Genomic DNA, 27590 nt, shown 5'->3' on the forward strand with positions numbered 1-27590 from the left:
TTTTTAAAGATGTATATATATATATATATACACTGTTGTTGGATTCTTTTCGTACATTAATTGCAATTTTGATAAATCGCACACTCCTTTCAAGAACGTCATAAATCAAAAAACTTGATTTTTCAGTAGATCGTTTTTAAAGTTTAAACAAATAATAAAATGTATTAAAAATAAATATCAAGCCACTTATTAAACTTTTTACTGTGCAATAGATCTTTTTAGGTAAAACCTGAAGGTTTTTTCTCCATTTGAAAAATATCTAGTTTTTAAAAAAAAATTATCAAACAACACCTTTTCTTCAAAATGCAAAAACAACACTTTCAGCCCTGTAGTGGGTAAATATTAAGTTAAAAATATGCCTCTTTTGATGGGATATAGTACATTTTCTGGGCATTCCGAAAACATGGCACAACTGAAAATAGACGATTTTTTATTTATGACGTTCTTGAAAGGAGTGACCGAAATGTGTAATTTAAACTGACAGATTTTTTGTTTTGTTTTGGGGTATACGAGGTTGTGTTAGTAATATGAGCGGTGTCAATCTACGCGTGCGGCATCCAATAAGTTATTCGGATATCACAAACAACTTTCGTTATAATAATATTATCAATTATCATCGAACATTTCAATCATGCTCCAATCGATTCCGTTGATGACTGAACGTTACTCGACCACCTCCATACTTACGAGTTTATTAAACTTTTATTATACTAATATTTAAAGTGTGTATTATGTGAGTACGTACCAAAAAATCAAGATTTTCTTTTATGTAATTATTATTACAATACAATACTTAAACTCATTAAATTTAATATAATTTATATTTGAAGCACTAACTTTGTGATTTTCCAATTTATAATTAAAATGTAACTTTGTTTTAAAATCACTATAAAGATTTTATTATAACTTAATTTTAATGTCAACCGGTTTCGGAGCTAACCGCTTCTTAATCAAGACTGATTTAATCAGTCCTGATATGTATTATACAAGTGTTTAATTTTTAAATAATCAACATGTCATTTCACAAAATTAATGCCGAATCAATAAATGATATACAATAGTTCTCGCGACAAGGTTGATGCATACATTAGAAAAATAATTAGAATGTAATGCAGCGCAGATTTATAGATATTGTCTACGAGTGAACTCATTATGTTTTATTATCATTTTGAAACTTAATCATCCCGCTCGGAATTCCCAGGTTACCGACGCGGTTGGTACTTTTCTTGTGTGATTTGGACCACTTGGCCAAACCGACATTCCAGTAGGAGGTAACTAATTCCCGGAATTTTGTCAGTTACTCAAAAAATTACATAGCAACCAAAACAAATATTCCCCACTGACGGACGATGGTCGCTGATATAACGCACCAAACTAATTTAACCGCTGAACCGTACTGGCATCCAAACACAACACCCCATTAAAAGCTAAACGAAATTAGTTACAGAACTACGATATCGTCTCAACCAAGGGTGGCCAACCCGCGGCCCGCTGGGTGTCTACATGTGGCCCGCGGAGCATTTCACACATTTTTTCTTTCAGTGTACATAAAACCACCAAAAGAATATTCTATCGTACGTAGTTCGTATCATATCCCATATATGGAAGTATCGTGACAATTTCTTCTATAGTATATTCGTGTTAACAAACAATCACAACATTTTGCGATCGAATTTTAAATACACATTGGTAAAAATACAAGCTGCTTTAACCGAGTGCTAGAGCAACTCAAAAGCAAAATGCTATGTAAAAGCTAGTAATTCAGTAGCCATGATACTAGTCGAATGAAGCATCTTAACTCTCTAATGAGAACAAGAATCACAATGATGTGCATTTGGAAAACTGTTTGCGTGTAGTATCAATCGTTTAAGTATCAACATTGATGCGCTTAGTTCTGACAAACAAAATCAGTTTTTTTTATTTATTTTTTATTTCAATATTTTGTATTACCTTACTCTTATTTTATTAATATGTTTGATTCATATTTTTGTTATATCTTCTTTATAGTAATTTTTTTAAGGCCCGGTAAGAAAACTGATTTCTAAAATCTGGTCCGGCTGCTGCAAATGTTGGCCACTCATGGTCTAAACTGAAACTAATAATAATAAAAATTCAAACACATACCATACGCCATTTGGACAAAGGAATTTTTACAATTACACGCGGAAAACTATTAAGTTATTACTATTAGTTGCACGGTCAAAATAACTGGAGTTTTTAGCGTTCATTAACAACCAACAAAATGGTTTGTTCAGCTATATCAGGGTTAACACAAACTTGACAATTTCTCATCAAATAAATGATTATAAGGTATTAAATAAATATCCTCCACATTGAAAAAACTACTAATAAAATACCAATAATTGAATATAATTAATCTGATTTCATAACAAAATACAATTTCTGCAGTATTACAATAAATCAAATATAGATCAATATTATATAAATGTCTTAAAAGAAGAATATTTTTTATAGCGTAGGTAAATATATATTACATACTTATGTAGGATACATATGTATTAAAATGGATTCCAACATAATTTTCTCCAAAACGTCCTAGTGTCTAACCAACTAACTAACGTCGCTAACCGCAGGGGTTGGCAGAGAGATTTAAACACCACATCAATCTGTTTTTGCAAACAATTTTCGCCTCTTCCACATTCATGCATCGCCTCATACAAACCCACCGATTCTTCCGACTCCTGGCCTGACCACTTTCAAGTATGTATTTGAAATACTTCATCAAGCCAGTGTTTTGTTCATGTTTTTCCCAGTCTTCCTCAGCTTCTATTGCCGACCACATTCGCCTCATTTATATTTTTTTACTATTTTTTTTTTACTCATTCGATTTAAGTACTCAAACAAACCACCTCAACACACCTTTTTTAATTTTTTCTTGATTAATTAATTTTTTATATTATGAACTTATGCGTGTAAGATGGGAGCATCTGTAGCTTGCGAAACTAGTCGTTTAAAATATAATACTCAGGTTGTAAAAAAACAAGTGTTTTTATTTATAATTCAATTGTGAACTTCTTTTCTTATCCACAAAACTTCCGTATTCTAACCTACACCTTAAAATATGAGGTCGCGTGCTCATAATCCCTTCTCACGTCGACATAAAAAAATATTTGTATAGCAAGTTCTCCAGCGCATTCCCACTCCTCGCTCATTCATGCATCGTCTTATGCCCATTCACCACAGATCGCATTTCCACTGCATTCTAAATTCTTTTCCTACATATGATACTTGGAAAACTTTGTTAGGTCACCTAAACCTGTTAAATTTTAAGATAAATATGTGTTACCAATACGAATATTGCATTCAAAAAGTTGTGAAATCTGATTTGATGATGTTCGTTTTTATGTATTTGTTTATTTAAATTTTACAAAATTACATACATGACAGCAAAGCTAATTACAATTTACATATACTTATAAATATATATTTTTTTAAATGCACAAAAGCAAATAACAGAAAGTTTTAAAGAAAGTATGCCTACAAAAAATAATAAAACGAACCAAAAAATCATAAATCACAAGACAAACAACATTTTGAGTGTGTCCAAATACTTGTTCACAAAATCTGGATTATCTCCAATTACAGGAGTTATTTTCATATAATTTTTTGACATATCATCAAAGATGAAGAAGAATATGGAAGTCTGGGCATTTACGGGGCTGACGATCAAAATGTTCAGACTTCCATATTCTTCTTCATCTTTGATGAGATGTAAAAAAATAAGACAAAACAACATCACCCATATACATCATGTTATATTTACCAATATACATCATGTTATATAAATTTGTCCGTGTTTTACTGCTGAAACTGGGACACCATTTAGTTTCAAGAGATTTCACGTTTGCGATCTTGTAGTAATTGAAATCGGACCCGAATTGTTTGATGACCAAGACATCGATCGTAAGATCCTAGGTTCAATTATTTTCTCTTTTATAACCTGATTCTTTTTTTATTTTCTGGTTCAGGTATACTATCTTGAGGACTGATTGAGAATATAGCACGGAAATGATACTTATATCATTTAAATTGTAAAGTAGCCCTTATACTGTGTAACGTTTTTAGTTCAAATCAAAGTTATCAAATCAAACGTCTTGATATTGTTTAAATCGACAAAACGGCTTAGTAAGCAAACTAGTTTCACGAGAGGTGAAATTCAATGTACATACTTAATATAGAAAAAAATTATGTTACTCTAATAAATCTCATCTTTGTTACTGCACAATTTTGCCGATTTAAATTCGAATTTTACTGTTTATTTTTATAGCTACCGAAAATCCAAAATCACGACACGACCAAAATTTACAAAATCGTTTGGAGATTATGTAAATTTTAAGCTTTTTATGGACTATTTTATGTTTCTGTACTAAAAAGGCATAGAAACCATAATATCTGTGTACGGGGCGGTTTAACAACAAATTCAACGTCACGACTATAAATGTTAAAAAAAACATTAAAAACTAAAATCAATAATTCAAAGCTCGTTTTAAACCGTTTTAATTTATTAAAAACTCAACGACGTAATAAAAAATTTGGTATGTGATTACAGTGTGTATATTTATACATTATGTTTATATGTTCTTTCAATAAATGTTTTCTTTTCAAAACCATATATTTATTGCGAAGAGAAACTTATTTTTTCATTACAAAAACAGTGTTTAAAAAAAGGTAATTACGTCAAATGTTACATAGGATTAATGAAAATTAAGTTGCGATTTATCGTATATTGGGCCTTCAAGTAGCCCAAAACCCATCCGTTTGGAGATCGCTGGATTGGCTTCTAGCCCCGTCATTACGCATTTAGCATACCATAGCAAAGTATGGGCGTGCAACACGCTTAAGACGTGCATTTTTGTCTCAAGTGGACTTAATAAAGTCTATGGCTAAATTACAAATATTTCAATGTTGACAGAACCCATATTCACACCTAGCCTGGCTGTGTTGTGTGTCAGTACGGCTGCACGTAGTGGCCTAGTATATACGCCGTGACGACATCCATTTAACGAAACTTCTCGACTGACCGGTTTTATCCATTCATAAGAAGTCTTCCTCCACAAGACTATAAAATTATTTGCCACAGTCGTGAACGAAGAATCACAGCCGATTGTGATTTGACTTATTTCAAACTTGAATTTATATAATTATTTAATAATGAACTTCGCGGTCTGGGATCAAACGGACTCTTCTATATTTCGACAATTAAATTAAAACGACAATTCTGTTATTTCCAGCTATAGATGCTAAGGCCCAGTATTCGTTAAGTCGCAACTTAATTTTCTCTAAATCCAGATAACATTTTACGTAATTGATATTTTCTTAAAACAACGTTTTTGCTTTTAAAAAATAAACTTTTCTTCGAAATAATTATATGGTTTTAAAAAGAAAAAAGTTATTGAAAATTAAGAAGTTAAAAAAAATATATTTAAAAATATTTTTTCTATTTACATTGGATATTTTGTTTGTTTTTTTTTTTAAATAAGTATATTATATTCTAAAAAACAAATAAAAATCAAATAGACATTCTTTTTTTTAAAAAAATGGCGTAGAGAGATGTGTGACCTCTCCGGTAGTCAGTCGGTAATTGAATTCAGTGTTTGCGTTGTATCCCGTGAAATATGTACGATTTCAAATAACTATGAAAGTATTCCCGGTAAAAAATTATCCTTGTAACGAAAAATCCGTCGATTTATATGCCATGTGCTCAAATCGATATAAACGTAACAAAATTTCTAAAATAAAATATACATACATAATATATAAACATTAAATATTTTTGTCGTTTAAATTTGTTGATAATACATAAAAACGGATAATAGAACTTTGCTTTCATTTTATTGTGAAAACTGGTTTTAAGAAGTTTTATCCAAATTTGTATGTAAATTCATGTTACGCTGTTACCTTTAAACTTCAAACGCTTGTAAGTGAGATTGAATTATTTTTATAAACTAGTATCAATAGGTGTAAACGGTTGATTTTAAGGTATTTCCCATATCGAAATCCATAACTCAAAATTCGAATGAATATTATATAATTTTGCTAGTAATTCGTTTGTTTTTTCTAGATATTTAACTTTTTAATTTAAGTTTTACTTAGTAAATACCATTATTTCTTAAAAATCTATTGTGACACGTGTTTCGATGCATTCCGGATCATTCTCAAACACAGTATGTGAAGCTAAGTATAAATTTGAGAGTTTTAGAGTATCCTTGGGAGTTAAGTTAAAAATGTACAGATTTTATCACAAGGTGACTGTCGAATCAATTAATGAAATATTAAAATATTTAAACACAAAGTCACGTGAAGAGGATTTCATTTAGTGTATGCAGTAAGTTAGAAAATAAATTCTTAGAACTTACATGTACTTATTGATAAGGCGGGCGCCTATTGAAGATTACTGGAGTATGAATAATGCAGATATGTAGTGGATACATGATACCTAAGATAAATATAATATTACACTAAAGGATAAGTGTAAATGCTTATACAAATTAGTATTATCAACTGCATGCTTGGAGCGAGACTATAATCCAACGACGATAATAATTGAAATTAAAAAATGCATTTAAATACTTTCATTTCAAAGGCACATATTTTTTTAAACCGTTTTTAGGAAGATAAGAGTAAGCATTAAAATATTGTTGCTATTAGTAAAAAACACAACATATTAGGTTAAAATGTTGTGTTGTTTTATGTGTGGATATTGAATTCGTTATACAAATACACACACGTATTTGCTAAAGTTTATATAAAATAGGTTTAGTAAACATGTGTAGTTTTTTTCTTAAAAATACATATACTTACCTATAATTTATCTGCATTTTAGGCAAAGCCTGTTGTGAGCCGAAATACTTGAAAGCTAATGTTTAATATACTTACTTTAATACAAGTTTATTACAATTTCAATACAATTTTTCAGTTGCAAATAATGACCAACTAGTTTATGATACCTTCCATGATCACTTTACTATCGATAAATACATTATTTTTTAAATTATTCCTCTCCAAAAAAGAGACTAGCTCTCGTGTTAGGAAAGGGAATTAGTATCATTTAAAATATTTAGAAAAACCTCTCTGTTTGAACATTTTGTTTATTAGTATGACCGTTTGTTTGAAACAGAATTGTATCCACAAACATAAACATTACAAGAGTCAAAATTGAATTTGTGACAATAATCTATATAGACAAAAAACATTTTTTGAACCTGAATAACACGAAGGCCTCTATTTTAAAGGCTTCTCTATGGGTAGGAGAAGGAAAAGTATGAAAAATATCTACATCACAAAAACCCGACCAAATTAAAATTCATCATTATTTAAATGTTAATAATTATGTTTGAAAAGGTGTAATAAAAAAAACGATGATCTGGATAAAACTATTAATAAAACGTTGATATAAACGTATTAGGTATATATAATAATAAATAATAAAATTTCAGGTTAATTTAGGCGATAAACGGATCCGGGATATATTTCTGTGTTACCAGACGTATTAACCATTTTATTTATTTATTTAAACTTCATGTACAGCAAAGAAATAAGTACATTGGCGGGCTTATTACTAAAAAGCAATATCTTCCAAACAACCGAAAACGGACTCGTGATATTGGTCAAAACGTTTGATACCTTATATAGCTGTTTGCAATCAGAGGGTAAATAGTACTTGAACATTGAAAAAACATATATTACAAATTGATGACAGTAAGGAAGGCAAAGGGAAAAGGGAGTTTAGGGAAGGAGGTAGAGGGAAAAACTAAGGGATGAGGTTTGATGGACAGTTAGGATTCTAATGATAGATAGTAATATCTCATTCGTTTCTTTAAAGTTATTAGCGAGGGTGCATTTGTTCACAAGGAGAGGTAATTCATTCCATAGTGTGGCCGCTTGGACAGAGCAGGAATTACTGAAGAATGATGTGTTATGGCGAGGAATGGAAAGATTCCTTTCTTGAGAAGAATGGACCATTATACTACGGAAGCAACAAGTGTAAGAACGTATTTTAAAGTATTTAATTTCAATGTCGCGAATTTATCATAATGCAAACAAAGTAACACTATAAAAAATATGTTCCGAAAGTGTATGAAGAAACCTTATCAGATAAGGAGGCTTTATTTATCATTCAAAAATAAAAATGAAGACTTTTTAATTTCAGAATATTAATTTTATCGGCCAATTATTTAGGATATTTTGAAATGCCAACCTTTCCGTTCCGAAACCAATAAATATTTTCGATTTCAAGTTACGTTTCAAATAATTATACTCAACCTTTTAATATTTTTAAATAAATAACTGACACATACGTATTACGAGAGAATAATTATAAAAAACAATGTATTCATTGATATTCTTCTTCTTCTTCTACCTTATCCAACACCCAATGGTGCATAGGGCACTGCATCGTATTGACGCAGTGTTATCTCAATCGTTACCTACATGAAGACGAGGTGATCACTCCTGCGCTTCAGGGACTAGTCCAGGGTAATATAAAATAAATATTAGAGTGTAGAATCGCTAATATTTATATTCACCCCCCTTCCCCCCTGGGAATCGAACCCGGGACCTCCAGCACGGTAGCTTAACACGGATTTGTTACATAAGAGTAAAAAAAATCCATGTTTATTATATCTAAAAGCCGATCTTCCTTATTTTTGTGATTCAAAAAGTCAATAGCAGCTGTCAATTGCGACTGCACGCCGACTGCTCTACGCTGCAAAGTGAGCTGAATTGTCGTATTTAATTGCAAAATGGCAAGCTCTAGCAGCTTGTGTGTTCCCGGGCTAACAATTTTTAAATATCATCCTGTACTAAAACCCGAAGGGCAGGACAGATCAACTTGCCTTCATGAGTTGATCAAGTTAAAACTGCACAGTAACCTTAGAAATTCTTTCCAAGGTGCCCTTTTGCCATTAAAAATATTTCATAATATATTCCTTAATTATCACAAGTACCTACCTACTAAAATTCCACATTTTTGTCGTATTTTATGCCAGGAGTGATATCTTTTTGCATTTTAAAAACTGACATCAACCATATCAATTTAAAATGTTTTAATAATCAATTAAGTATCACGATTCCGGCATTACGTAGTAAATTATAAACCTGTTAAAAATATGGAAGAATTTGTTGTAAAAATTGTTACTTTCTTATGCGATGATTTTGAATGACGTCGCTGTCATAAAATACACGAAAATCAAATATTTTATCAAATTTAAAAATAACAGTACATCAAACAATGTTAAATACAAATATATGTATAGATTTCTATAAAAAATATATCTAAAATTTAATACAGAAGTTTTGTAACTGACTTGTTTCCTTGTTTGCGCAAAACTCACAAACCAAGGTAGCCGGTCGAAAGGTAAACACAACCTGTTGATTGATTATTATTTTCAAAGGTAAAACAACTCACCGACAAATGTTGTCTCCATGATTACGATTTATATCCTCGTAACGCGTCGGAATCATGAAAAACACACTGTAATGGTATTTTTTTTCTTTCTGGATTCGGATGGTAAAAAGTATTGCGGCATGTCAAACACCACTCCCATCCGAAAAAACTGTTGTCAAACTTCACAAAACTGTTTGCAACTTTTCACTCAACACTAAAAACTTATAATTAATACTAACACTGCAACTGTATCACACAAAAGTGTTCATTTAAGTCGTTTTAACTATGTAAAAGGACCAAATTAACAACTAACATGACAGAAGCGAAATCACACAACCCGTATGGTATGACAACATAACAACGGCCGTACGCGAAACTGGCATTAACGCAAAGTGTTGCCATACCGAGAATGATAATCCTCAGAATTTGAATTGACGTTAACATTCTCATTTCAATAATTATTATTTTTACTAATATTGCTTCGTGTATTTTTTTTTGTAAATATACATTGCTCTTATATCGGTTTATTTTAAAAATGGAGTCTGTGTTTAGAATCTTAACATAATATTCGCAAGACAACATTCTTAATTCTTTTAGAATAAAAAAAGTAAGGAAAAGCTGCAAATAAACTTAACGTGCAGAGATTTATTTGTTTGAATTATTTACGAGTCTTTAGGTCTTGGTAATTTTGAGAAAGTTAGTCATGTTCTACTGTTCTACTGTTCTATTGTTTGTAATTACGATATTGCTTATATGTCAATAATAAAATTTTGATTCAAGTGCATTTGCTTTCTTAAAACTACCAGATTAGTATTTTTTTCCAAAAAATAACTGAACATGGCTAACAGAAACTTGAAAATTGGTTCGTCTTCTTTTATCTTTAATGGCCCTTTACGAACAATGTCAAAACCAATATCCATAGTCCATTCCTACCTTCTGGCAAATGATGTCAACAATATATTTTGTTTCTACGGTTGAAATATAAAAATGCTAATTTTAAAAGCTTTCAGTGTCATGAAATAGTTTATAGGATTTAGTGTGTTCAAGGCTTTATAGTAGAGGTAGAAGCATATCAGTAACCTAGGATAGACTTTAAATTAGATCAAATTGAACAACTAACTAACTCAATGTTTAATTTTGAAAAAAAATGGGTTTTAAATAGAATTTCGCTGTTTAAAAACCTAACAATATTCCCTCAAATTTTACTTTACTATTTTTCAATATTATATTGTAAAAAATATGCACATAATATCATATGCAAGCTTTTTCAGCTCACCTCAAATTATTCAACACCAATTTCATCTCGTAATAGTAGAAGTAGGAAATGGAGAATAGTAGTTATGACTTGGGCACTCAGGGTCCATACACGAACTCGTACTTGAGTATTCAAGTTAAACACGTCTCATGTGAAATAAGTATTCAAGCAAAAAATCACTTTTATTTATTTCGAACCCCTGGGGATCAAACTCAGAGCCTCCAGCATGTTAGCCAAACGTACTTACAACTACAGGAAGCAAAGGGTCACATTTCCTTTATGTAGCTATCAAGATACCACTGAGTCGATAAAATGCAGTACTCTATGCATTTTTGGACGCACAAAAGATTAATAAAATTCAACCACGCGATTATTAATAACAATATAAAACTAATTTTAAATTGCTGGATCTAAAACATCCGAAAGGTATACCATACATTATGGAAATTATTTTTAACTGGTATCATTATAACTTGGCTCCGCCCACTAGTTATCGCGTCTGCGCAGGAGTACCAACACCAGAGACTCTTAGCGCCACGATATTGTTTCTCGCTAGTCAACTTCTGGCGGGAAACTAAAACTTGAATTTAAAAAAAAAAACACATTTTTTTCTTTAGCACAATAAATTATGCGATGTAATAATTTGATGTTAATGATTAATCATTTACTCTTATATTTGAAACATTATTTAGTTGTTAAAAATTAATATTCAATACCTTACAATGTTAACAAGTGTATATTTATCCCACTAAGACAGAATTAATAACTGGGTGGTAATTCAAGTCAATAAAAAATCATGATAAATTTCGAACATATTTTTGTGCCCAAGTATCTACCTATTATTTTCGATTTATTATTTCAAATATTCCATTTGAAAACTTAATTTTTCAAGAGTAGCAACATTTTATTATCATGGTATGAACCGTATATTTCTTTAAAAAATCGCCTATCTAAAATGCAACATATATTTTACGGTAGGTGCCTACTTTTGGTGTGTGGAAGTTAAACTGTTTTAAAAACAAAAAATAATTTCAAACGTAAATCTTCTACTAACTTTCTCCACTTACTCCTCAAATCCCATACGGATGTCAAGGGGGGCTTAGCATATATCTATTATTTTTAGATTGTATCAAATATGGAATAAACAGTATTTAATAATCATTTTTCAAAGTAAAAATAAAACATCAAGCGTGTCTGTCATAATAGCCAATATCTCAATTTTTTCTCTTAAAATACTTACTCTAAGTATAATAATAACATTTGCTTATCTCTACAAGTCATGCTTCAATTATTTCAGCATAGATAATTATAAATAATTGTTACATATATTATACACATTTTTTTCGTATTACATAACACCAAAAATGTAAATATTGGCGTAAATGCATACTTTAAAAAAATATGATGTGTAACAATAATACATTTTTTACGTTTTGTTTGTCATTCTGAAACTAGTTGTGTTTGCTGTATATTGTATATGCTGTGTAGTCGGGTGTAGAGTGATTCGGTTTTATTTGAATATTAAAATTTTATTGTGTTTATTAAATATTTTGTCCGGCTCCATAGTGTAAGTGGTTACCGCGCTTGGCTACCGTACTGGAGATCCCGGATTCGATTCCCAGGCGGGTCAAAATGAATGTAAGTGTTTTTTTACTCTAATTTTATTTCATGCTACCCTGAAGCGTAAGACTGATTACCTCGCCATAATATTACTAACGATCACCTTAACATAATCTTTTTTCCATTAGTGTCATAAAGTGTAATAAACACAATTCTCGGTTTTTCTTTACCAGTAAGTGTTTGAGTCTTCAAACTTGTATAGTTTTCAAAAATGTCGTTTTCTGTTTTTTTTACTATTCATATAATTGCATGTTTATTATAGACGGATATTTTCGTTAATTAATAAAATTGTCCAATTTACACAAGCAAGAACGAGTACAGATTTGCAACACTGTGTATTCTAGACATTGCTAAATATATTGCACTCCTAGAATTTTGATCGTAGGACTGATCTCGCATTATACACCATTTAGTGCCACCCATTCAGAGAATTATCAAAATATTTCTTCAATTTGGGTTTATTACGTTTTTTTTCTTTTTTTTACTTTTTAAAAATAATTTATCGAGTTAATTCCCCTTAGCATTACATTTGTCGGGGTGGTAGACACCAGGGTACTATACACATAGACAGGTAAATAATTATGCAAATTCTCGCCGTGCAAGAAATGCAGACCGGTTATGAACGCATAACGCATGCATCAAACAATTTGAAAAAGGGTGTTCGTAAATTCTAAATTTATATTCTTTGTTGTCGGTGCATCGTACGCACGCCTACCACTACATCGCGCACTAAACATCACCCAAGTATGGGTCATGAATATTAATAGAAGAAAAGGTACTTACCTAAATGCTTTCAGTAATAGTGCTTGCTTTCCATCAATCGACATTATTGACGGCATTTTATAAATCGACACTTTCTCGGCAAAAAAAATCTCGTAGATGGAGAATACCGGCATGAAGGTTTGCACGATGATCGATATACTATTAAATCACATTATAAAAGTCATATTGTAATTTTTACTATTTTCTAATGTAAACCACTTTTTTTTCAAATAACTGCATATTTGGTTAATTTATGTTACTCGATTTTCGATGCAGTATTGTTTCATTCATCTCTAGCTATTAGACTTGGGCAATCGAATTAAATAACGACTTCTTTTAAAGTTGTCGGCACTTAATCAGATATCTGGAATCGATCATTTGAAGCTAATCGCGCCAATCAGTGCACTGATTTGGTTGCAAATTGTGTTTTTTTAGCTTCCGAAATATGTTTGACAATTTGATATAGAAACTTTAGCTGGATAGAAATATAAACCGCGATGTTACAAATACCATCCCAATCGGGTAATTGAAAAAGCAACGATTACCCATTAGTCACATCTCTACGGGGCATTCACTTAGTTACGCTTTACATCTGTAGGAGAGTAAATAATCGCCTTTCGTAGTGTATACATAAATTGTTCGCATTTTTTAAATATATAATAATATTTTATTTGAATGATTAGATTCGCGTAACATATTAATAAAAAAAATAGAAAAAATTGTTAAATTTTTTATTAAAATTGGTACTCATCCTTCGTTTTGACTTATAACTTCGTTTTTACCACTTCAATATTTTTTACTGGTTTCCAACTGACTTTGAAAAGCACATTGTCAACATTAGGGATGAATATGTACTAAACTTAAAAATAATTAAGGTTTTTTTTTAGGCCTACCAATTTTTGACTTTATTACTATATTTTTATTCAATATTGATTGTAAAAGTGATCTGCGTCACGTCATTCAGTAAATAAACAATTATTTCAGCCATATTATGACTGTATATAAAATAGTATACGACTAAAATGAAATAGGAATAAGAAGATTCCTCCATTGTTTATCATTATTGTTTGATACAAATATGGTCTGAATGCAATATGAATAAAAGCGGAATGTTTTAATTGCTACTTACATTTGCTTTGGTGAATGTGGGACTCGAACGGCGCATTCTCTAGCGCGGGAGGTTCGCCCACCTCCACCACCCACGTGACCTTCCGCTGGACCGGCGATGACATTATCCTATAATGCCGATTATAATCCGATACCGATTATGCCGATTGCGAAACCCTCGGAACTAAACACATCTCAAAACGGCGCGAAATGGCCCGTTTGGAACTGTCATTGGAGGCGCTCTGTGCGTGAACTGGCGCCAGAAATTTATGTTTTATTATTAATCCACATTTCAATTTGTGACACTTTTATGTCTCACTACACTCGGGGAATCACAACTTGATCACAATTCATGCGTTTTCACTGATTTATTTTATCACTTACTTTTATTAGTTTTATTAACTTTTTAGCACTTTTTATTATTGTTTTATGTTTCGTATGAATGCTACAAAAAACGATCATTTTAAAAACGGAAGACATCATTACAGAAACATTTACCTAAATTAAGTATCTAGGTAGGTATATAAAATACAAGTACCTCCCCTCAGTGAATGGTTGAGAGGTCTTCTAGGAAAAGCCCTAAGAGACACAATAAAGGTCTGAGTATAGGACAATATATTTGTATTCCTCTTCCTTTTCTGTGAGGGGACATTTTGACAATTTCCTTTCCCCCACTGACCAAAAAAGGTTGGGAACCTCTGGCTCATAGTGTCAAAATGCTAACTCCTCAAGGTACCTACGGATATTCTTTTGGATATTCATTTTACGGAGTAAGCAATTTTAATCTCCAAACCAGCGATATTGATCCCGCCTTTTTTCCAAATTTGAAAATATTATTTACCATTAATTAAAAATATCGAACAGGCCTGCTTGTAACCAAATGTGTGTTCATAAAAGCAACGAACCGACAAATCGGAATTGTATATACTTAATAGTTATTTACTAAATATTATGTGAGTATTCATAAATTCAGCAATATCAGTAACTAAGATTAATTATGGAAAGGTATTAATTGGCTATACCCTATTTCCTCTTGTTAATTTACCAAAATCTTCTTAGTTTAGAAGACTAATGAGGTATGTTCAAAATATCTTGGACCGTTATCATTTTCCATAAATCATTACAAATTATCTATGAATAATCTTCACGCTCAAAACATTGTTTTCAGACTCGAGTGAGTTTAAATTATTAAAATCATTTTCAATGCCTTTAAATTTCTTATTACGTCAGATAGACAAAAGATAGTGGATACATAAACGTAAAAATAATTTTGATATATGTATACATTGAAATATTGGGTAAAACAGTTATAATAACAAAAATTATTACAACATAAAGGAAAGAACGAACTCTGTTACGCAGCGTTGAAATTGAATGGTGTAGGTACTATCAGTAAACCAAAATAATTTAAAAATAAAACTCATCTACATACATAGTATATTCTACCAAGTTCGAGAATAGTCTAAGTATTTATGTAGGTATTATACATTATGATCAAAATTGCTAAGTTCGGTGGCGGTCAGCCTAGCGTAAAACGAAGGTGTCTGTAGCGACAGCGGAACACATTTTGTTAGACTAGGATTTCCTCTTTAAAGTTCACATTTTCACGTATATTACATGGACACCATGGGCACTGAAGCATGGCGTTTGGGAAGCCCGAACAGATACTATTGACCATTATCCACAGAGCGCAGAGGCGATGAATGAAAAAGAGATCTTCGCCACGATTACAGCGCAGAGTGGACAATTCAACTCCAGCGTTAAAATAAATAGCGATGTTTTTCAAAGAATGGCCAACGGTTTTTTTAAATAAGTATGTGACTTCGTTTGTTGTGTACGCGAACTCGAATACACAAAACTCAAGAGTAAAGACCGACCATTCCTAATTGGTCGTGGAACCAATTAACGTGGATTACTGTTAGAAATTACAGGTTCTCGGCATTTAAAAAAAGATTGAACAGATTCATTAATTTAGTGTAGCGGGTGAGTTTATGTGCATTTAAATTGTGATTCATTTTTTATCGTGAAAAATATGCAAATCATAATGTTGCTGCTCATAAAAATAACTTTCAGGATATTAACGACAGAGAAATATATCGGGTTGGTCGAATTGTAGACCCGTGATTAGTGTCACGGACTCTTGAGCCAGAGTTTCTGGGTTCGAACCCACAATTTGGTACCTATTTTTAATAGAACCGCTTAGACTCGCAGAAATAGTATGAAATTTAAATATTTTTGTTAATAATAAAATCACTTTTTTTATAAATCTTCAATCAAATATCATACACTATGTAGATACGTAATTTGCATCATGTATTATACATTTGCACTCTCTTACCCCTATCTACATCTAATGGTGCATAGGGCACCACAGTGAATTAACGAGTTGTAAACTTGATTTTGAATCCTATGAATGCAAGGTGATCATTCCTGCATTCCAGGTTCTTGGATCTAGTAGTGGAATTTATTTGATAGAACACAGGCGATTTAAGTGAAAAATCCTACTTCTGTGTGGGAAAGGGAATGGAGAAGGAATAATAGGAAGAAAACGAAGAATTGCAGCAATGAAATTGCATATTTTTTACTCGTACAACATTATTTAGGTCGGACAAGCTCATATACCGCTCACTCCCTTCAACAACGTCATATATCAAAAAAACTTGATTTTTCTGGAGATCGTTTGTAAAGTGTAAGATTATAATAAAATGTATTAAAAATAAATGTCAAGCCACTTATTAAACTTTTTACTGTGTAACAGATCTTTTTAGGTAAAACCTGAATGTTTTTTCTCCATTTGAAAAATATTTAGTATATTTAAAAAAATAATAAACTAATATTTAAAAATTAAAAAAAAAAATAAACTAATTAAACAATACCTTTTCTTCAAAATTAAAAAAACAACACATTCTGCCCTGTAGCGAGTAAATATTAAGTTTAAAATATGCCGCTTTTGCTGAGATATAGTACATTTTCTGGGCAAACACGGAGAACTGCAAATTGTCGATTTTTGGTATTTGACGTTGTTGAAAGGAGTGAGCGATGTATGAATCTCTTAAGTGCGTTTGTGACTTGAACGGAACCATTAGATAATAATTGGGTTATTCGAATTAATCACTGACTCAAATTCTTTAGGATATACCGTACAATTTTGAAAGAAAAGTTCAAAGAGGAATATATGGTATCATAGATACAAAGATGAGATCAGTCCGAAGTGACATCACTGAGCTACGATTACTACATACATTAACAGTGATGATATGGATATAAAATAGACAAAACAGTTTTTTTTATTATGGTGCAGATGCTTATGCAGTTGCATCACTCATATTTTCATGAAATCACACGGTAAATTAAAATTATTTCTTTATGTAGACTTTCATCGCGACAACTTATGTTCCTTCATCAATTTAAGATGACTATTAATGTTTATACATTACTAATGAATTTATATTATTTTTGACATCTCAACAAAGATGAAGAAGAATATGGAAGTCTGGGCATTTACGGGGCTGACGACCGTCATAGGCTGGTTTAAGTGATCACTTTACACACGTGTAACATTCACCAATTCTACCCATTATTGACAACCACACTACTCAAATTCTTAAAAGTTCTGTATATATGAACCAATTTAGAAACCTTGTTCTTGAATCAATAGAACTTCACTAGAGACATCTATTGGTGAGATGTAAAGAAGCTTTTTATTAAGCAGAAACTCTTATATTACGCCAATAGATGTCTCTAGTGAAGTTCTATTGATTCAAGAACAAGGTTTTCTAAATTGGTTCATATATACAGAACTTCCAAGAATTTGAGTAGTGTGGTTGTCAATAATGGGTAGAATTGGTGAATGTTACACGTGTGTAAAGTGATCACTTAAACCAGCCTATGACGGTCGTCAGCCCCGTAAATGCCCAGACTTCCATATTCTTCTTCATCTTTGTTGAGATGTCAAAAATAATATGAAAATAACTCCTGTAATTGGAGATGATCAAAATTTTTGAACAAGTATTTGCACACACTCAAAATGTTGTAACTAATGAATTTTGTTCATTTGAAAAATGTAATGACAATAAAAAGCGTTGAAAATTAACAACATTAAATGTACTTTATCACCGAGTACTCACCACTTTCTTATTTTTGTAAATATGTACGTACAAATAGTATAAATATTAAATTTCTCATTAATATGTTAATTAGTAAATAACAAGCTGTTTAATGTGACATTGTTGGACATGTATTACCATAAGACAAAAATTAATTTTATTCATGCGTATCGCCATAAAGAGATTAAAGAAAATCCGAGTAGAGACCATGTTGTTTTTTTTTAATTGCATAAGATGGATAAAAGATAACCCAAAGCAGTTGTAATTCTTACATTTTAAAAAGCCCAATGTAGGTATATACAATATATTTTTTAAATACATAATATTTTCAGAGTCCCTAAAGAAATTATTTAAATCTAATACAGTGGAACCTCTCATAATGAATAATTCGCATAGCGAGCAAAAAATGTGAAAAAGTTGCTCCCTTAACGAGACATTTTTCGCATAACGAGTTACAGAGAAAGGGCAAGTTCCGTTATTCACGACATTCACTCCTGAGCTGGGGCGCTAGTCAAAACAAAAAATGTTTTGCTTAACGAGTAATATTCTATAGCGAATAATGCTCGTTATGAGAGGTTCCACTATATAATTATTACTTTCAGATATATTTAGGTACTGACTACCGACTTACTTTAACTAGAGTATTGCCTAATGAGTGTTTGGGACGGAATTCGATACTTTTTTCAGCTTGTATTTCTTTCAAGCTTAAGTTTTTAGTGTCAAATCATAGCTAGAAATACAAAATTATAATAGATTGTAGTCTCGTGGTTAGTGTCACAGACTCTTGAGTCAGAGTTTCTTGGTTGGAATGCACTCTATCAATTTGATATTTATTTCTAATGATGAGCCGTTTAGGCTCACAGAAATAGTATGAAATTGAAGTATTTTTGTAAGATAATAAAAAAAAGCAAATCTTTCTCATTCAAAAAAATACACAACCAAATTTCGGTAGTGTAAAGGCAAAGGGTTATATCTGTCTCAGAGCACATTTTACAGGAGAGTCAAAAAAACTTGTGAAATTAAATAACTCATTTGTTTTATGTATTTTTATATGTACATATCTTAAGAAAACTAAATAAGTATTGCAACTACAGCTTTATTCTTTTGCCAGATTATGGAATACACTATTTTAGACATTTTGTGGAACAAACTTAGAAAGTGAAAAATTTGACAGATATACCCCTTTGCCTTTACACTACCGATTTGTGCACTGATTGGCGCGATTAGCTTTAAGTGATCGAATCCAAAAACCGAATTAAGTTAAGACTTGTTCAAAGTAATTAGTTATATCTTTCGGTTTTTTTATTCGAACGCCCATGCCTAACTTTAACTATAAAGAGAGTTTTATTTTGGATATTCAATATCCGCACAGTACCAGTTCAATGTTTTGGTTGATATTTACACTGTCCAACTAAAACACCATAAGTTAAATCCAACGCCATTTTTAAAGTACTTGCACATTCGACCCAAACAAACATTGAATTGTTCAACGTCACCCATGATTTATAGACGAAAAGTAAATAAATGGATCTACGTACAAAATAATATGGAGCTCATTGTGTAATCGCTCTAAGAGACGTTGATTTCTTATTCATAGACACTCAAATAGAACAACAAACCAAATAAGTAACAAAAAAAGCACTTGACATTTATTACATGCAAAATGACATCATCTCACAGATTATGTGATGTATAAACATCGTCTGAAGAGTATCAAATGGAAACTATTACAAAATCAAGTATACCAAAAAATCAGTCTCAAACACAAAAAAAATATTTGGGTAGGATGGTTTTATTTTATTAACATATAAACGACATACGCCTTTTGTGTGTGAAGATTAATTACACACATTTTAAATCCATTTTTTTCTGTATTCGTCTATTTATTTACTACTACGTAGAAGTAAACACTGGTACAGCTTGCTATACCCGGCTACGCGATGTTGTGGCTCAGTCTAGAAAATAAATAAAATAGAAAACATACATTTCTGATATAATTTCACAATGCTTGTGAAGTATTGCAATTATTAAAAATCCATGAAACAACAAAGCTTTCAAAAACGTTGAAAATATTAAGAGACAGTAGCTATCAAGAAGCACGGTATCTACCATGAGCAATGTTTAGTATTGCGTGTGTTGCTGTTACCTTCAACAGATGGCGCTACTGTTGCGTTAAAAACTTTTTTAAAGCGTGTTTTACCCGCAACATGCGAGTATTTGAATGCAACGTTACGTCAAAATTTCAAAGGAATCGGTAAATTACTTATAGAGATTGAAGATTCTGGACAAACGAACTTTATATTTTCATTTATAAAGATTAATTTTAACGCATCGAAATACTGACGAGTTTAATAAACGTAGGTACCACTCAATGTAAAATATCCATTCATCATTTTTCCTACTAATATAAGTAAAAAATCGCAAAAACCAGATTACTATAATAACTCATATCATAATAGTTATTATCATAACTTTTTTGCAAAAACATAAAACTCACTTTTTGACAAATCCGTGACTGGTGAGTAAAGCAAATTATGCGTTAGCTTTGAGTTTTTTGGCGCATATAACCTGAGTACCGATGATTTACCAGAGAATACGAAATAAAATCAGATGAATGAATAATTAGAAATTATTCAAGAAACTTCTTTTCACGGAAGTTTAACTGTATATCAATAATAGAGTGTGGTGTGGTTTTTTCACTCACAATTTGCATTATCTGCGACCTTTAATCTTTCGTTACTTAGAACAAGTGATATTAAACTCACCAATATCTTATGAAACGGTTCATATACAAGTTCAGTATGTATATTGAGAGACTGTGTATAAATGTATACACATAATTTGTGTCCGCTCCGTGGTGTGATGGTAAAGCGTGTTAAGCTACCGTGCCGGAGGTCCCGGGTTCGATTCCCAAGGGGGGGGTGAAAATAAATATTAGTGATTTTACACTCTTATATTTATTTAATATTACCTTGGACTGGTCTCTGAAGCGCAGGAGTTGACCTTGCCTTCATGTATGTAACAATCGAGATAACACTGCGTCGATACGATGCAGTGCCATATGCACCATTGGGTGCGGATGAGGGTTAGAAAGTTATTAAAATTATTCTTATATACCTAATGTAAAAAATATTTAGTAAATTTTGGTACTAAACAATTGATTTTACTTTTTATATAAATAAATGCACCCAGGTTATGCAATTAAAATTATTATCAAGGGCGTTGAATAAATAATTGAAACTAAAACATATCGCTCACTCCTTTCAAGAACGTCATAAATCAAAAAACTTGATTTTTCAGGAGAACGTTTTTAAAGTTTAAAAATATAACACAATGTATTACAAATTAATAAGAAGCAACTCATTGAACTTTTTACTGTGCAGCAGATCTTTTCAGGTGAAATTTGAAGGATTATTCTCCATTTGAAAAATAATTAGTATATTCGAAAAAATAATTAAACAATACCTTTTCTTCAAAATGCAAAAACAACACTTTCTGCCCTGTAGCGGGTAAATATTAAGTTTAAAATATGCCTCTTTTACTGGGATATAGTACATTTTCTGGGCATTCCGAAAATATACACAACTGAAAATTGATGATTTTTGATTTATGACGTTCTTGAAAGGAGTGAGCGATATGTTTAAATTTTAGTGCTTTAATGCAGTTTGACGAAAATTTAGTAGGAATTTGTAAAAAAAATGGTAGGTTTTACGAATGAGTTCACTGTGAACACGCGCTAACAAACAAATCGAGGACGTTGATTGATTCTAGTTTCAAGATTGTCGAGATAAATAATAATTAGCAATACCTGTAGATATAACAATATATCTAATCATTTGAATCTATGCTTCCAGCCTTACCGGTCGCCTGGTTTGTAGGACGATCGACTTATAAGGTAAATAAAATGTGGAAACTATCATTGTACGTTGAGCATTAGGTCTTCGTGATCTGCAAGTAGTCTGAAAAAATGTAACAGTTTTTATACGAAGAATTAAAAAAAAACAATGTCACAAGCAGTGGCGGATTTAGTAATTATGAGGCTCTTATTAACGTAACTATTTAACTAGTTAGGTGCAATTAATTAATAACGTAAAAATTAACTTTAAGGCATCTTTATCTTTCTCTTAACATTTTTAGAAGCCGTGCTTTAAAAAAGTTTATCTCAAATTGATATTCTCAACATCAACAAAAATGGGTTTTATTAATGTCTAAATAAAGAATAATATGAAAGTGTGTATATTTACTGGGTTTACGACATTTCGTTGGCTGGATTAAGTCTAAGATTTACATTACATAGTGACATGTTTATTCGAAACATTATACAATATCCAAAATTTGAGTAATATGGTTTTTTAAGCTTGGTTAGAATGGTGAATGTTACGAAATGTATCAAGTGATTACTTAAACTAGCCAATTAATGTCATAAGCCCTCTAAAATCCAAGACTTTCTTTATTCTTCTGCATATATGTTGAGATTTCAGTAAAAAAATCCTTATATGAATATTTCCTAAGTGAAGCAAATCCAGAATTTGTGTCTAAAAATTTAGACACACTCAAAGTTAAATACGGTGTTTCGTTAAAAAAAAATTAAGTACAAAAATGAAATGATATTAATCTATAGAAAACCACATGTCTAGATTATATATCTTTGTAATTTTTATTACTCTACGTTTTCTTATATCTGTAATTCAACTGTTCTCTGTTGTTAAAATCAATGAGGAAATTATTTAACACGTTTTTATGACTGAAATTTAACTATTCTCTATTGTTAGAATCAATGAGGAAACTCTCTAAAACTGCGGTATTTTTCCTTATAAAATTATGTAGAATTGGGGCAAAAAAATGCCTCAATGTCATCTCGCGTCAATCCACGTAATCTAAATTAGTCAGTCCAATTTTGTTACCCGCAGATTACATAAAAGCGTAGGAGTAAACCACCTGTGCCACAGTTAAACTAAATCAAACAAACATCGTGCATCCTTCTTTCCCATTGCAGTTTTTCTCCAATCAAAAATGAGATAGCGAATCGGAAAATGATAAGAGAAATTAAATAATGGGCGTTGTAAACAAGTTGAATCACACAACCAAAAAAAGTAGACTGGTTCTTGTTCTAGAATAGTTTTCACTTGATTTTTAACTAAATTACACTCCGTCGAGGGTTGTGTAGTTGTTATCAATTGTTTGAAGAGAGAAAAATACATAATACACAACCTTTTCTTATGATCCGGAAGAAATGTGTAAACAAAGCTATCTTGTTCCTGCTAGCTACAAATATTACATATATTATACTTACGTACAATTTTTAAGTAACCATATATTTTTTGGTTACAGTAATTTTTAGAGAAAACTAAAAAATCACACGGGAATTTAGATCTTACTTATGAAAAATATATCATATAATTCTTTGGCGATCAGAGTCAAAGATCGAGGGCACTTTATCCTTATACAAGACAGCAGAAAGCCAAACCATTTTTTGATAAATCAAATTTTAGATGTAAGTAATAATAATGCTCTTAATAATGATATATAATAACAAAGTAAAATATACATTTTAGAACTTTTTAAAATTTTATTTATTGCAGTTTACAAATATATTTTTTTATAATTAATACATGTACGAGTATATACACAATATGGAAATGTTATGTTGATTTATATGTTTTTATTTTATAGATTAATTTTAATCAGTTCGGCTTCTTTGAAATGTTATACATATACTTGTTTGTTTATCCTCCTGATCTATTAACTAGTTTATCTGGATTCATAAGTTTTAAAGTCTAAAACTATAACGCAACGAAAACCTGTTTTATCTCAAAACATTTGCAAATTAATTGACACATATAAAATATATTATATAAACCTGGTTCCTATTATGCCTGTCAATAAATGGTAATAACATATGTTTTTACACTTAATTAAACTGTAGGTCACTATTGTTCCTCATTCCTTGCAACAATTTAAAGGTATTGTTCATTATATTAAATTATAAAACTTGTTAAGTTAAACACACGATTTTATCTTTTGGTAGGGTACCTACCTCTTCTTTATGCGCTCCTCTTGTTCAAACTAATAATTATACGGTTAAGTACCTACCGGTAATCGAAAAATCGTGAATTTACGAACAGCATTTCAAGAGGTATTTTTAAAAATGCCAATGGCGTATTCCCAACCAGCCGTTTCGTATTCATCAAAATGATAAAATATTTTTAAATTCTTGAGAATGTTTATAATTAGACATTACTCAAAATATTTTAACAATATATTGATTGTATGGTAAATTATAAAATTCTATTGTATTATTAAAACATTTTGCACTCTTAATATTTTGCTAATATTTTGTATTTTTTTAAAGAACGTGATCAATGTTTATTGTATTTAAAAAAATGTATTTGAGTTACAGTTATTACTTGCCCTGCCTGAGATGTACAAGGCTTATATAGAGTACAAGGAATTTTATTCTAACTAAGCAACTTTTTGGTGAGGATCGAGTAGGTTAGATTGTCAGCTGAGGCCTATTCATGGGAACTTATCCCTATATGCCTATGTGATGATAATATCACAGAAAACTCAACGGGAGATGAACGGACTAAGGGCGTTTGTGCACTACATGGAATTACTCGGAATTTTACCGTCCGGCACGTCAGTTAGCATATAAAACGGATGATTGGCTTGGATTGGCTTGTGCTTTTGTCCATCTTTCTTCGGACGGCAGTCCGGCAGTCCGGAAAGGCAGTTTGAAAAATAAAAGCGACTGCGAGAGTTTAGCGTGATCGAATTTACGCGCAACGTGTTTACGCACCGATCAAGAGCACTGATCCGAAGAAAGATGCACAAAAGCACAAGCCAATACAAGCCAATCATCGTTTTAAAACGCTAACTGAAGTGTCGGACGGTAAAATTCCGTGAAGTGCACAAACGCCCTATTACTTGCTTCACGCTATGCCAAAAAATGTTTATTGATTGACATTGCCAGCTGATATAAGAAAGCTGATAGCTGATTTGGGTTGTTTTTGAGAAACGGGGCAACAGAATCCATTTTGTCTTTAGTAACCATTTTCTGAGAGCTAATTTGTTTTTCCTGGTTTGCCTATGGTTTTTTTGCGTTAGGCTATTTTGCGGGATCCATCGCTTTGTGGGATATTTTGACAAGGGTATTTTGGGGGACCACGATTATTTGGTTACCTGTGGCGGCATGTTGAAACAATAAGTTAAATAATAGCTACCCTTGTCATGGAAAAATACTGTCAATCTTCCACTGCAATTCATTTTGAGAGTTTTTTTTTAACTCCACGTAAATAAAATAGATACAATATTGTTATGATTTTTTTTGGTATTATATATTTTTTTAATTGCCCATGCGATGTAGAAGGTAAACATAACCAACCACCATTTCATTTTCTGACATTATTTAAATCATCTGAGAACTTACACATTCCTTAAATCTACATATCGCTCACTCCTTTCAATAACGTCATAAATCAAAAATCGTCAATTTTCAGTTGTGCATGTTTTCGGAATGCCTAGAAAATGTACTATATCCCAGCAAAAGAGGCATATTTTTATCTTAATATTTACGCGCTACAGGGCACAAATTTTTGATTTTGCATTTTGAAGAAAAGGTATTATTTAATTATTTTTTTTAAATATACTAAATGTTTTTCATATGGAAAAAAACCTTCAGGTTTTACCTAAATTGATCTGTTGTATATTTAAAAGTTCAATAAGTGGCATGATATTTTTTTTTAATATATTGTGTTATATTTTTAAACTTTAAAAACGTTCTCCTGAAAAATCAAGTTTTTTGATTTATGACGTTCTTGAAAGGAGTGAGCGATATATGAAGTATACTGCTCAGTTATTATGCCACATATACGTATGTTATACTATAATTAAGCTATTATTGTCCACATTATGAACAACAAGATTATTATGATTTTACAATCCATAAAAGAGAAAAGTAATGAATGGTTGCACAGACAAAGTTAACTTAAATAATTTAATGATTGACATATACAATATTTTTTATCCTTTGGTTTTCACGTTTTCATTTAGATATTAGATATTTCCTAAATTTTTATTTTAGCAAATGAAGTTAGAAGCATTTTGCATATTTAAGTTACAAACTATTTGATAAATTATACTGTAGTGCGACAAACAATTATGAATTAGGCTGTGTATTTTATAGTTTTTAACAAATCGATTTATTTTAATTTAATCTGATTGAGCTCTGTTAACAAAAAATACTTACATTTTAAATAATTTTAGATCAAATTAATATTTATTTTGCTATCCGTTAAAATAATAATTGTCATGAATTATAATGTTGTTTATCTTTACACCATTTTTTATTATTATTAAAGTATTTAAAATAAGCCTTGGTTCATTAATACGTTTATCTGTAATCTGTTATCAATAGCTAATCTTTAATATATATAAGAAGATAATCATAAAATTTGTATATTACGAATAATAAGTACTTTGATAGAGGTTAAATAAAATACACCTCTTCACTCGAACATATCAGTATTTAGATAGCCTATCTAATTTTATATTTATTTGGAATTAATATATTTTTCTAGGCAACGTTGATTATCATTAGCGAATCCAGTAGAATTGCAGCACTTTTGAAATAAATTCACTGTAACTCGAATTATGCACCACATTTCGCTGCTAACTAACACTAATAAAACACAATCGTGACAATTAATTTTAATTGGTCAGACTTAAATGAAGGAAGAGAACAGCCAAATAAACAAAAAAAACTTAATTTATTCACTATTTTTTATCACTCATATTGATCGGCTTTTATATTCGAACACCTTCCCATTCAATTGCAATTTGAAATCGGAATACGAGGAGACTTCTCATACTTAATATTTTCGGATTTCGCTCCAAAATTCGAATTCGCTTCGTTCTTTCGTCAGCCGGACACGTTCTGGCGCGCGCGCGTCGTTCTGCCAACTGAAGAGCTCACTTTACAGACCGTATTACGATTTGTTGAGGAAGCGTTGAAAAACAGCGAACACTTATCAAAAAGCAACGAACTCAGACATAATTTTAAGCGAAATGTTTCTACACGGAATGTTCTTTTACTTACGGGGCTTTGTTTGAATGACAATGTGTCGGTTTATTGACCAAAAGCATTAATTGAAGATTACCCGAGCAGCACGATGTCCAAACTTCGCGCGCAAGACACGATTTTGCCATACTTTTGTTTATTGCCGAGTCTACTTGTGAAGTACTTACCGCTTCGGACCATAAACCGGGTAAAAAATATAACTTATTTCGAGACATCGGATACGAAAGAGAAGCGAATTATATAAAACAAATTTGT

At 31.1% G+C, this 27590-nt stretch overlaps 1 protein-coding gene across 9 annotated transcripts in view; it reads right to left on the reverse strand.

The window, feature by feature from the left end:
* Dys (Dystrophin) overlaps positions 1-27219 on the reverse strand; it is a 762481-nt gene extending 735262 nt beyond the window's left edge. For 7 of the 9 annotated variants that reach the window (XM_088278115.1, XM_088278116.1, XM_088278111.1 and 4 more), the window contains exons 1-2: positions 27127-27219; positions 14173-14595 (exon numbers count right to left, since the gene is read on the reverse strand). In XM_088278115.1, the coding sequence (XP_088134241.1) occupies positions 14173-14275 (103 nt within the window). In that variant the 5' untranslated portion in view covers positions 14276-14595; positions 27127-27219. Of the gene's footprint in view, positions 1-9427; positions 9758-14172; positions 14596-27126 lie in introns of those variants that run through there. The other 2 variants (XM_088278117.1, XM_088278112.1) reach the window with 1 other exon arrangement.
* Positions 27220-27590: the final 371 nt, after the last annotated feature.

The sequence above is a fragment of the Brachycentrus maculatus genome, unplaced genomic scaffold (assembly GCF_059751285.1).
Source record: "Brachycentrus maculatus isolate JH-2025_06_01 unplaced genomic scaffold, ASM5975128v1 h1tg000055l, whole genome shotgun sequence".
In the NCBI taxonomy this organism is placed as follows: Eukaryota; Metazoa; Arthropoda; class Insecta; order Trichoptera; family Brachycentridae; genus Brachycentrus; species Brachycentrus maculatus.